Consider the following 13,021-nt stretch of genomic DNA (forward strand, 5'->3'; position numbering starts at 1 on the left):
GCCGGCTGGGGCTGCTGCTTGCTGCCACTGCATACGCATATATATGTTGTGTAGTTTCACGTCAAAATTAAAAATTCAAAGAAATTAGAACTATATAACGAAAAAATTAGAAGTTTGTGTATAGAAAAGTTCGATGTGATAAAAAAGTTAAAATCTAACCATGGCCATATATACAGCGTGCAAGCATTGGCCGCACGGCAAGGCTAGGACAGATGGCAAGGCAGCAGGCCGATTGATGACGGCGCGCGGCACGGCTGGCGGCGGCGTGCTGGAGTTGGCGTAGGTGGTGTTTAAATCCAAACTTTAGTCTCTATCATATCAGATGTTTGGACGCTAATCTAAAGTATTAAACATAGACTAATTATAAAATTAATTGCATAAATGAGGGTTAATTCACGAGAAATTTTTTAAGCATAATTAATCCATAATTAGCCCATGTTTAGTGTAGCATCACATAGACTAATCATGAATTAATTAGGCTTATTAAATTTGTCTCGCGAATTAGTCCAAAGATATAAAATAGGTTTTATCATTAGTCTATATTTAATATTTTTAATTACTGTCCAAGCATCCGATATAACGGGGACTAAACTATCCAAACAGCCCCGTAGTAGTCGCACACGGTGCAGATGCAAGAGCAAAGCAGGCGAGCACTACACAGCGAGAAAGGGACCAGAGCGACGCTGCGACAACCGACCACTGATCTGACGGAGTGACGGGACAATTTCGGTGCTACCGCGCTAGCGGCGTCAGTGACTCGGCGCGGCGGCGTGGATATGGAAGACGAATCGTGCGGCTTCGTGTGCGGCGTCGAAATAATTATGCCGCCGATTGAGGGATGAGGGTATACGAGACGTCGTGTCGTGTGTGTGTGGCATCACCGCATCAGCCTGATTGCGACAGTGGTTTCGTTGGGCGCTTGGGCTGCTCACTTGGGGTGCGTCTAGTACGCGACTGCTCGCGTCGAGCGAACCGTGCGTGTCTGCTCCTAGCTGCCTCTTGCGCACAAGTCTCTCTGCTCCAACCCACAACATAGCCTACGTACATGCAAAATCTTCCTGGGCCACTAGCTAGCTCAAGCATATCCTGACCTTTTCCTTTCTCATATAGACTAAAATCCAACATAAACCATTCTATTTTATACATGTAATTTTATCCGTATAAACTTTACATATACCTTTATGCATAGTAATTTTCAGTAGGTTTTTATATATAAGCTTTACACATGTAAACTTTCAACATAGATTTTTTTTCAAAAAAGTATGAGTGAATTTTAAACAACAAACAAAATAAGTCCAAGAAAAAAATATTTAATAAAGCTTATATTGTACATAAATGGGCCAAAGTAGAAAGTAGGATTTATTCAAGTATATTTGTAATATAGTTTTTAAAATAAAATAATTTAGACCACATGCAAACTTAAAAAATGGTATAAGTCTACCTTGCATGCACACAATAGAAAAGTCAGGAAAAAGTAGGATTTATTGTTTGCAGATGACAGCTTATTATTTTTTCAAGCGGAGGTGGAGCAGGCCAGGAGTATTAAGCATGCCTTGAGTTTGTATGAGAATAGCACCGGGCAACTAATAAACCCATCAAAGTGCTCTTTGTTATTTAGCGGTTTTTGCCCTGTTGCTACACAGGAGGAGATCAAGGGTGTTCTACAGGTGCAAAGGGCAAGCTTTGAGGAGAAATATGTGGGACTCCCAACCCCAGATGGACGAATGAAAGCTACACAGTTTCAACCACTCGGCCAAAGATTATAAAAAAGAATGACGAATTGGAATGAGAAATATATGTCGGCAGGAGCTAAGGATGTGTTAATTAAAAGCGTAGCTCAAGCTCTGCCCACATATACAATGGGTATGTTTAACATGTCTGATAAGTTTTGCGAGGAATATTCACAACTGGTCCGGAATTTCTAGTGGGGACATGATAAAGGAGAGAGGAAAGTTCACCGGATTTCTTGGGAGAAGCTAACCAGCCCGAAAACTTTTGGAGGAATGGGATTTCGGGATATAAAATGTTTTAACCAAGCTTTGTTGGCTCGGCAAGCTTGGAGACTATTGACCATGCCTGATAGTCTTTGTGCCAGGATTCTGAAGGCCAAGTATTACCCCCATGGAAACCTTTTGGACACTGCATTCCCTTCAGTTTCATCCCCAACCTGGAAAGCTATTGAGCATGGATTGCAATTGTTGAAGGAAGGTGTTATATGGAGGATTGGTAATGGAACAAATATCAAAATTTGGCGCCACCGATGGATACCTAAGGGTGACAAGTCAGTGGTACCGAGGAAGAATAACAGAAATAGTTATATGTGAATGAATTGCTAAATCCTGGGACAAAGGAATGGAATGAAAGGCTTGTTCGGCATGTCATGAAGGAAGAGGATGCTACTGAAACGCTGCGAATGAATCTGTCTGGTGCAATTGACGAAGATTTCCCTGCTTGGCAGCCGGAGCGGACAGGAATGTTTACAGTTAAAAGTGCTTATAGATTGGCATGGAACTTAAAGCAGCCAACGTCAGCATCTTCTAGTTCAGAAGCCGATGGGGAGAGGAAAATCTGGAGATGTCTTTGGAAAACAAATGTACAGCCTAAAGTTAAGATTTTCGCTTGGAAGTTGGCGCATGATAGACTGCCGACTTGGGAGAATAAGAGGAAAAGGAAAATAGAACAATCAGGCATATTTCCGATCTGTGCTCAGACGGTGGAGGATGGCTTCCATGCAACGGTGGAATGCACAAAAGCAAGAGCCCTGAGAGAAGGAATGCAGGAGATTTGGAAGTTGCCGGGAGAAGAATGTTTCGCTAGAACGGGACCAGATTGGTTACTGGTCCTACTGGATGCATCCGATGATGCGATGAGAGCTCATGTATTGTACCTCTTATGGCGATCATAGTATCTCCGGAATGACGTTATACATGGGTCAGGCATAGAAGGTATATCAAATTCAGTTATCGTCTTAGCCAATTATGTGGAGTGTTTGGTACCAACACAACAAAGCGTCGATGATCCGAAAGGGAAAAAACCCATGTATGAGATTGCCATGCCAGTAAGCAACGATTCAATGGGAAGCATTGTGACAGTGTGGCAGCCACCACCAGAAGGCCATGCAAAGCTCAATACTGATGCTACGTATAATCCAGAAACAGGGGAAGCAACGGCTGGGGTAATCATCAGAGATTGCAGGGGACTAGTTCTAATGTCGGCATGTAAGCGTTTGCAGAGATGTAATTCGGCGGTGCATGCTGAGGCTATGGCGTGTGTGGAAGGTTTACGATTGGCCACGAATTGGGTGCATATGCCGATGATTTATGAATTTGACAACTCAGAAGTGGTTGCTAACCTCGTGAAGAAGACTCAGTTGAGATCGGCGTGGGCTGGGACGATCAGGGAGGCACTAAGATGGATGGAGTGTCTACAACAGGTGCAGGTGCACAAGATAAAGAGAGAATCAAATGGAGTAGCGCATAAGCTAGCTAGATTAGTAGTAAGTTCAGGAATCTACGGTGAATGGTTGTTAAGTTCTCCTGCAGAACTCACTGAACTACTCAATCTAGAATGTAACCCCAATTTCAGTCATTAATATATTCTCTCTTTTCAAAAAAAAAAAAGAAAAGTCAGGAAAAACAATGAAGTGCATGGCAATACTTTATACATAAATAATAATCTTTCTACCTATAAACTTTATTAATAAATAATAGACTTTCCACATGTAAAGTTTATATAAGATTTAAAATTCCTTCTCTAAATAATAAAGAAAAAATTTTTTCAAACATAAATTTTGCTGTTGTGTTATGTTTTTAAAATAAGTACATATTTTGTGATCACAAAATAAATAACAAACTAGAATAAAAAATAATTTCACAAAAGAAACAAAAGAATTAAAAAATAAGATAAAGATGTCAACTTAAAACTACTATGGCCCATAAGGCCCATGCGGTATATCTCCATAATCTAATCGGATGGTGATCTGAAATTACAAACGACCTGGCTCCGCTTAGTATGCGGAAGCGATCCAGAAAAGCAGCGATCACGCGAACTCGTTTTCCGCGTGCACGTTTTTCAAACTACTAAACGGTACACGTTTTCCATGCGAATGGGAGGGGTTCCCAACCCCTCCAAAAGAACACATCTAAGTATAGATTGCTCTTTGGAAGTATATGTCGACAATCTTTTCAAGATTAGGGCTGCTCTCGTAAGTTGTTTCCCTCTGAAGTTCACCATGTTCTTTTTAAAATTATACTATAAAAAGTCATATAAATGTTCAGTTATATATTTTTTTTAAAAAATACCTCTTATGTCTCAATTCATCACGCACCTTCTGCCTATGTTTGTCGATTTAATTATATAGACTTATGGCATCAATCAATGTGTACTTATGCTAGATGTTGCATTTAGAAATATTAGAACTGCTTTTTTCAAGCAGGGACCATGCCACCAACATCTTTACCTATCTCTTTATGATTTGTAGTACGCATTCTTTCCATACAGTTTTCCTTAAATTACTGTGATTTTCAGCCTGAGTTGCCTATTTCTTTTTTCGTTTTGTTCAAGTAAGCTCTAGTTGTTTTTTTAAGATAATGGAATATAATTCCGGTCTTTTCTCAAAGAGTTACAATCAATTATTACACAATTTCACTTAAAAGTGATCACACGCTAATGAGTTCAACACACCACGGTCTTAACATAATGCAAACACAAACTAATAAACATCAACGCGAGATAAAGAATCCACAACTATTGAATCTTGTTTGTGAACCTCCACCTGAAATTGGAGAAAATCTGCATGACCGATGACTCAAGCTTACGACATGCATCATTTATTAGCTTGATGTCGTCATCACACCTTTGTAGTGGAGCCTAACACCGGAGCCAATGCGTTGACCTGAAAAGTACCTACATATAAGATTTTGAAGGTAATTTGTCAAAAACCATATCATTTTTACTCAGCTATAGAGCCCAACATATTGCAGATGCTCCTACAAGTATTAGTTTCTTAGTTTTAATATCAATTCCCACAAGCCGATTCCCAAAAATATGATATATACTATGCGGAGGATATAAACCAAAAGAAACATGTAACGCTCTACAGAGAAATCTAGAATAATGGCAATCTAAGAAAATATGGTAAATCATCTTATTTCATACAGAAACAACATCTCAAACTACCATTCCAATTCCTTCTAGCCAAATTATATTTTTGTTAATACTACCCCTTTAAGTAGATATCGCATAAAAATCTTGATCTTGAGAGGCATCTTGATCTTCCAAATAATTTTGTTTCTCTCAATATAACCATTATTAATTAAGGCTATGTATATAGATCAAACCGAGAATTGACCACTTTGATGGTAATTCTATCTAAAAATGTCATTTTCTTCTGTCAAATGAATATGTAAAATTGAAGCAGTGTAAAACCAAAATATTCCTTTATTTGTTCCAAGGCATGTTTCCTGTTCACCAAGCAAGTTGATGCTTTGTTTTAGGAAATATAGGACAGTTAAACAGATGACTGTTTTAGACAAGTACACCCTATCGATTGCATTAAAATCAGATGCTCAAGATGGATGACAGTAACAACTAACAACAAAGCAAGTGGGTCCTCCAATGTTTCATCATTTACGGAGGAGCTCATAAGGTAAACGAACGTGAAATGGTAACCAGATTTTTGAGTTAGTGATGTATCCTCTTTCCAATTTTGTGAGATCTTTTACTGCATTAATTTCATCTCAGCAGATGATGTAAATAATATGAGTCATTTAATGATATTTCTTTGTATACATTTTCATTTAACTACTGTTAAGTTTTGAGTATTATTAACAAACAGTTACGGTTGTTCCAACAATTTACGATATATCATTACACTAAATTAGGTGAGCATAGTGGGGACGCCCGGGGGGGGGGGGTGGAGTTGTCTGTTGGCAAGAATTCTTCTTGCAAAAGCATCATCACAATTTGCAAATAAATGGATCGCTGCTCATCCATGCTTATTAGAGCTCAATTTATGCATGTACAAAATTTTATATTTTTGAAGCTTCCGAACCCATGGCTAAATAACAATTTTGTTGCTTGCATTACAATGAACCTTCTTTGCACATGCGTCCATGTAAAATTCACATCATAATGCTGGTACTTATAGTCGAGACTCTTGGGAAAATCACACCAGTAGCAAACCTCGGCAAAATCACGTCAATAGCTAGCTGCCTAGCTATACTGCAAGTGTAAGCTGTGGTTGTGTCAAAAGACCTTTTTTTCTCATATTCTGTTCTCTCTTGAGAAAAATCTTTGCCTTGGCATTATTGTGAATTGTGATGTGGCTCTCTATTACCGTAAAAAAATGTGTTTATGTACAATTACATTTCTTCAGAGTTGTAGCACCAAAAAGTTACTTACGATAATTTTATCAGGTTCTTTTTCTGTTGACCCTACATTGGATTGTGATTGTTTATTGATATGGTAATAATAAATATGAAGCAGGGGCATGGCCAGGTTATGCCCATGCTTCCTTAGCGTATTATCGGAGCAGTATGTCATCTTCTATGTAAACCTAAGTGCAATGTAATCTTTTTCCTTCGATGTAAATCTGTGATCTTTGGTATCTCAAATTATAAGTTGATCTAATTGGTACAATGGTACCATAATGATATACACGTTCTTAACTGAATCTTTTTCACTTTCAGAACATTGATTGAGGGAACAGAGCCATGTGTTAGAAACAGTAAGTAAATGTTAGTATTTTTTTACAAATCATCTCGGCCTCTACTCTTTTGTTCCTTGAGACAATACTGACATTCCTAACAGCAGTATTAGGGACCCTTTGTTCAAAGGATATGTGAAGGAATTTCATAGGATTCTAATCCTATATGAATTTCTCTAATTGACCCTTTGATACAAATGATTGAAGCTTCTATGGAATAGCTCATTACACGTAGATTTGGAGGAAACTTTGCAAGATCTCCAACCTATTTTTGCCTATTTAAAAATTTCCTTTGAGTCTATCTGTCTCTCTCTCACCCGATTGCTATATTTTTTCTGCGGCCTAATCAAACGACCATTCCTATGTTTTTTTTGTGTCTTGCAATTCTCTATTTGAAACTTGTATTCCTATCAAAATCATGTGTTTTTCTTATTGCTACGTTTTCCAACCACACGTTTAAAATCCCGTGTTTTTCTTATTGCTCCGTTTTCCAACCACACGTTTAAAAGAATCCCTTTGCATTGTTTTTTGGGGTTGGTAGTGGTGGTTAACCATAGTTGCATGATATAAATTTGTGTCATTTAATACTTTGTGCTATGCCTTTTACATTAAGTCCAAGTAAATATAATACCAAATATATAGACCATACTATCCAACTAAAAAACAAATCGGTCGGTCACATACTTGCAACATATTTGATTTAATTTGTATTTTCTAACGTAAATTACACGTGCACGATTACTAGTACACAAGAAACAGTTTCCTATCATCGTCTTCCTTTCCGCATCAACTTGTAGCAAAGCTGCAAAAGTTCCTTGAGTCTTCGGCTAAGAGAAAATGTAAACTTAACATCAATATTTTTCTCTCATCCACGCCAGCATATTCTAGTTGGCAGTCTTATAGGCCAGTTGTTAGTCGATGCATGCTGTACAAGCCCTAACGATCAAATCCAAAAGTCTTGTCTTACAAACAAAATACATTAGGTACATTAGGGATTAGAATGGAAACTTAGGAATATGTAGGGATCGAAGCAAACCTTAAGGCATGGCGGAAGGGATTGATCAAAGACACGTACAAAGGGTACAAGAAGAAATTTCTTCCCTCTCCTATCTATGTGAATTTCCATTTCACTTGCATCCATAATCATGCTACCTCATAGTGACGTGTAGAAACATTTACAGTCACAAAACTAAGCATTTACACATTCATAAGCATTTACAGCTGCATTTTTATAGCGTGCTGGCTCATATGAAATTGTCATTTTCCCGTCACTGGCGATGGCATCAACATCATCGGTTCATATAACAGCCATCTGACTAGACCTCCAGTTATATATAACAGCCACTGCCGCTCACCATTCTCCGCATAAAAACCAAGACCTACTAGCTACTACAGTATCTATAGTAAGGGGAAAAAAAATGAAAACACACATCGCCATGTTACATGTTGGCTTAGTAATATTCCTTCGAAGATATGGCTTATCAAAATTGCAGCTCAAAATCAGTGACGTGAGGTAGGAGCTAAGGAAGCCAGTGGCCAGTTGACCACTAGGTTCATAGATACATCGCATGCATATGGTTAAAGTGACAGCACTATCAGCAAATTAAATGTGTACATATATGTCATAGGATTTTTCTTTTTTGTTGAACGAACCAAAAATGTTTGGAAACAAAGACAACAGCTCTGCCTCATCTTATGGATAAAAATGAGATACACATCAACCTAAGATTTTTTTTTATCGAAACATATATATGATGGGTAAAGATGATGATGCATGAGGCTGTAGCGAATGAACTATAAATGTCGTTAGCTTTCCTCAATTGATTGATTGCCTGCATAATATGTTGTCCCGTCGTCTGATCAACTGATGAACTCAACAAATAATCACGAGTCATCCGGAGCTTTCTTAGCCAGTGGATTGAAACGATCAAGCATTTCAGATTTTCAGTTCCAGTCTCAATTAGCACCGAACATACACACACACACACACACACACAGTGAACCTGTTCTGCGAATTATTGGCTGCATCATAGACATGGTTATAAGAGCCACCAGGATAGTTCACCACAGCACCAAAACATAGCAATGCCTGGTAAACACATTGAAGCAAATTAAGGAAAACATATTTTCAGGGACACAACCCTACTCCTTGGAGAGGTGATGGTGAGCAAGCTGGACAGCTGGGAATTCACAAGCAGCAGCAAACAGTTGCAAGAAGAGAACCACCTAAAAGAGAACACAGAATGATTGAAGACAACAGGAGAGGTAGCCCGCACAACTGGGCAAATAAGATCAGATCGCCTATAATACGAAGAGGGGCAGGCACACTTATCAGCAGGAAATGAGGAACCACGATAACAAGTCGAGCAACAATAACAGAAAATGTTATTGGGAAATAAAAGAAGAGAAACATTTCCTGCGCCAATATGGCCCACCAACGAAGGCCCCCAAAGCAGACACACAGCATACTGAATGCGGAACTAAACTACAAAAGTACCAACATGTCAAGAATGAACAGAAACTCAACAAATGGTAGAAATGAAACCACAACCCAAAGGAGCAAACAAAACCTACGAGAGAATAGCCACACACAAGCTGTTAGGAATGACTGACACACGGGAAGCAGCTTCACCAGGCTAACCAGACGAGTAAAGACTGAGGCAGCAGGACTAGCAGCAGTTGGCAACATAAATGCCAAAGAAGCCAAGCCCCAATATAGAGAAACCACTATATAACCATGAGGCAGCACCAACCAGATCAATTAGAATGCAAAGGAGGTGGCACGTACAAAAAAATACAGAAAGGAAAGTCTAACAGGCCTAAAACCATTTCCTGAAACATGGTGAGCCCCCACATCCCAACATCTGGTATGTACCGCTGACGTGCAGTGCCACCTGCATCGTGTCTCCTCTGTCTCAACAAGGAAGAAAAACTAGCAAGCTAGCTAAACAAAACCAGGAAAGAACCATGAAACAAATACCAACAAGGCAATAAGACAAGCAAGTTTGGCCGTGTACATTGGATGTAGAGGTTGGGTTTATCCCATTTTCTAAAAAAAAAAATTATACAAGCAAGTTTAATATAACAGCAGGAAACAAGGGGATCAACCTACATAGTCCAAGGCACCATGCTTTTGATGTTTAAATTTATGTTACTGTATTTTACCAGAATCCAGAGCATGAATGTCATGAAGCATGCATTTTGTGCAACAATGAAAAATTCTGGCCAGCTAATTATCTCGTCAAATCCCAAATTGACAATCCACGACAATGGATCGAATTGCTTATTTCACCATTGTTTGCTCCAATCTACTTCCTTAACATCATTTTTTTCCTGCACATACATAAGTTCATTTTCTTAGGTATATAAACAAAAAGAAAGACCAATTGCGATAAAGATGATAAACATTTTTCTCGTTGTGGAATCATGCAAAAAAAAAAGGGATTTATCAAGAAAATAATTTATTTTTCAGAAAGTTATGATTAGTTACAGTTGATTTGTTTTTCAATACAAAGATAATTTATTTTTTGGGCAGTGGCATGCTTCACACCAATGTCATACACTACCCATTTCAGTTGTTAGCTTAACAACCCAGTTCACCGTAGGAAACACTTCTCATCAGAAAAGGACTCATGTACAACATGTGGTTTCAAGAATTCACAACCTCAAAAGGAACATAAATTAAATTAGTGAAAGGAACTGCTATAAGTGCTTCATTAATGCACCTTCCTGTCTCTTTTAAGAAGAATACAAACATTAGCAACCAAATAGCAAGTCAAATAATAATTTGATGAAAGATAATGGAAGATTCAAGCATACCTTCACTTTTCATTCGATTTGTTGGATTCATTTTTGCCTTCATTTTTGTCTCTTGATTGCTTTTCGGAGGCTGCCAAATGATTCACCAGCTTGCTGTATAATTTCTTTGCTTCCTCAAAAGCTATTCGTAATGCTGACACATGCACTGCATAACTCTTTGAGAAATCTCCTGATGACATCATCCCAACAACTTTTCCTATGTGAAGAAAAATTGGGCCTCCTGATCCACCATGGCCAAGATGAATATTCCTCATTTCAATTATCGGTAGATCTTCATTAAATGGCAGAGTAAAAGATGTTTCTTTCTGTGTACGGTATTCAGATGTCTCTGAGGGTATATGGTCGGTTGGTTCTTTCCCAAAAGACCTTGGCGTCCTGTCAAAAGTTCTTACTGTATCACTGCAGGGATAACTAACCTTTCCACTACAGAAGGAGTACATAAGAGAATGCTGGTTTGAAATAGCATATACATCTTGGCCAGGAACTAAGGTCCCATCATTTGCCAGAGAAACAGCTGGATAAGCATCTGAGCCATTAGGCACAAAACACAGAATTGCAATGTCCCAAGATTCAATTTTGTGTAAAACATAAGCCTTTTGGAACTTCTTGTCGTTTTGCCTTGCTACAAAACAGGTTTTGCCACTCACACAATGTGCACACGTCATAATTAACCCACGCTGATCAATGCAGAAACCAGTCCCTGTCCCACTACTTTCATCACTCTCTACATGAATTACCCAGACTGCACTTTTTAGTTCATCATACAATTTTTGTTCATCTTGGCCATGGATTGATTGTGCACTCCTAGTGGCATCCATCTTCTGCCAAAAAGGAAAAAGAAAAATCTAATAAGAATTGTAAACCAAAAGATGTATGGCACATCCTGGTATCAAACATCTACATCCAAATAGTACATACTGTTTCTAGTTTGAACAAACTTTGAAAGAATTCTATAAAAACAACACACTTGAGATTAAATGAACTTTAGAAACAACACACTTGCAGAGGGAGTACCCATTTCCTTTGATCAGAAAGAATAAATGGTTCAAACTCCAAAGCAATTATTGGTTACGTAAAATAGATAAAATGCCATGGGAGAAGCTAACTGGATTGTGCATTCGATTAATAATATATGGATCAATCAGAGTATGGATATGTGAAACGAAGTAGACCCGTGAAATGCTCACCTAGAGTTGAGAAAATATGTATATATATAGTTTTGATTCATCCCAATCATTTCAAAGTACTCCCTCTGTCCCTAAATATTCGACGCCGTTGATTTTTTTAAAATAAGTTTGACCGTTTGTCTTATTCAAAAACTTTTGTGAAATATGTAAAACTATATGTATGTATAAAAGTATATTTAACAATGAATCAAATGATAGGAAAAGAATTCATAATTACTTATTTTTTTAATAAGACGAACGGTCAAATATATTTAAAAAACTCAATGGCGTCAAATATTTAGGGATGGAGGGAGTAAATGATTTAGCATGAGTGCATGACCAAGCAAGATATCAAAGGTTAGAGGAATCCATCGTGCTAACTACCAATTGCCTACTATATTATCACAATTCACAAACTGTGGTTGGCTTAAAAAAAATCGAGAAGCTAGCGCAGTGGCAGGGGTCGCCGACGTGGTTCGACTCTCGTTGAGCATGCTCACCAGAAATATTTACCTCTCCCTTTATTAAAACCATTGACACCAAGCCCTTCTTGGTGTCCAACCTTTAAAAAAAAATTTCAGCCTTGTAAAACTCAAAAGGAAAAGAAAATAAAATCTGCCTTGTGACCGCATTTCTCAATTAGCAAGAGACGAGGGTTCGGATTGCTTAAATGGTAAGGGAAGTTTGCTGCAGTAAGATACTCCAAATGAAGGAATTTCGGCAGAAGGAAAGTAATTAGTGCGAAAATCGAAAGGATTTAGGTAGACAAACTGAACGAACCTTCACACATGATCCGTCCGGACACGTGAAAGAGGAAACGGCGGAATGCGGCGCGAGACGCTAGGGTGTGGAGGGCGTCCGATCCGGGCGGCTGGAGGTAAGCGACAGGGGATCGTTCAGTCGGACGCCGCTGCTGCTGCTTCCGCCGAGCGCCGACGCCGTCGGGGAGGAAAGCGTGCGTGCGGGCGGCGGGCGGGGGAGGAGGGCGCGGCGGCGGCACAGCTGGAGGCTGGAGGCGTGGTGGTGTTCTAGCGAGGACAAGCGGGTGCCATGTACTGGGTGGGGACTGGGGAGAAGACTGCTTTCCGCTGGACCTGGAACCCTGGACGCATTAGACCAAGGCTAATGATACTTCGCTATAAGGGTAGTCCCAACTCAACTTAGGATGGTACTACAGTGCTATGTAGGACTTTTAACTTATATATGGCACTATATTAATTAAGAGAGAGAGTGAAGAGAGGAAGAAACTGGGCCTCATGCAAGACACAGGTTCAACACGAGAACCTATGCACTAGACACTATTAAGTTGTGCATTGGGAGAGAATAGTGT

General features: G+C 39.0%; 1 protein-coding gene across 1 annotated transcript; it reads right to left on the reverse strand.

Moving 5' to 3' along the window:
* Positions 1 to 9,674: 9,674 nt before the first annotated feature.
* On the reverse strand, positions 9,675 to 12,771 carry LOC4333426 (uncharacterized). Its single transcript, XM_015773657.3, has 3 exons — positions 12,472 to 12,771; positions 10,526 to 11,346; positions 9,675 to 10,039 (listed from the first exon to the last, which is right to left on the reverse strand). Exon 2 carries the CDS (start codon positions 11,341 to 11,343, stop codon positions 10,528 to 10,530), a length of 816 nt encoding a protein of 271 aa, XP_015629143.1. The 5' UTR covers positions 11,344 to 11,346; positions 12,472 to 12,771; the 3' UTR covers positions 9,675 to 10,039; positions 10,526 to 10,527.
* Positions 12,772 to 13,021: the final 250 nt, after the last annotated feature.

This window comes from Oryza sativa, chromosome 3, assembly GCF_034140825.1.
Source record: "Oryza sativa Japonica Group chromosome 3, ASM3414082v1".
Classification (NCBI taxonomy): domain Eukaryota; kingdom Viridiplantae; phylum Streptophyta; class Magnoliopsida; order Poales; family Poaceae; genus Oryza; species Oryza sativa.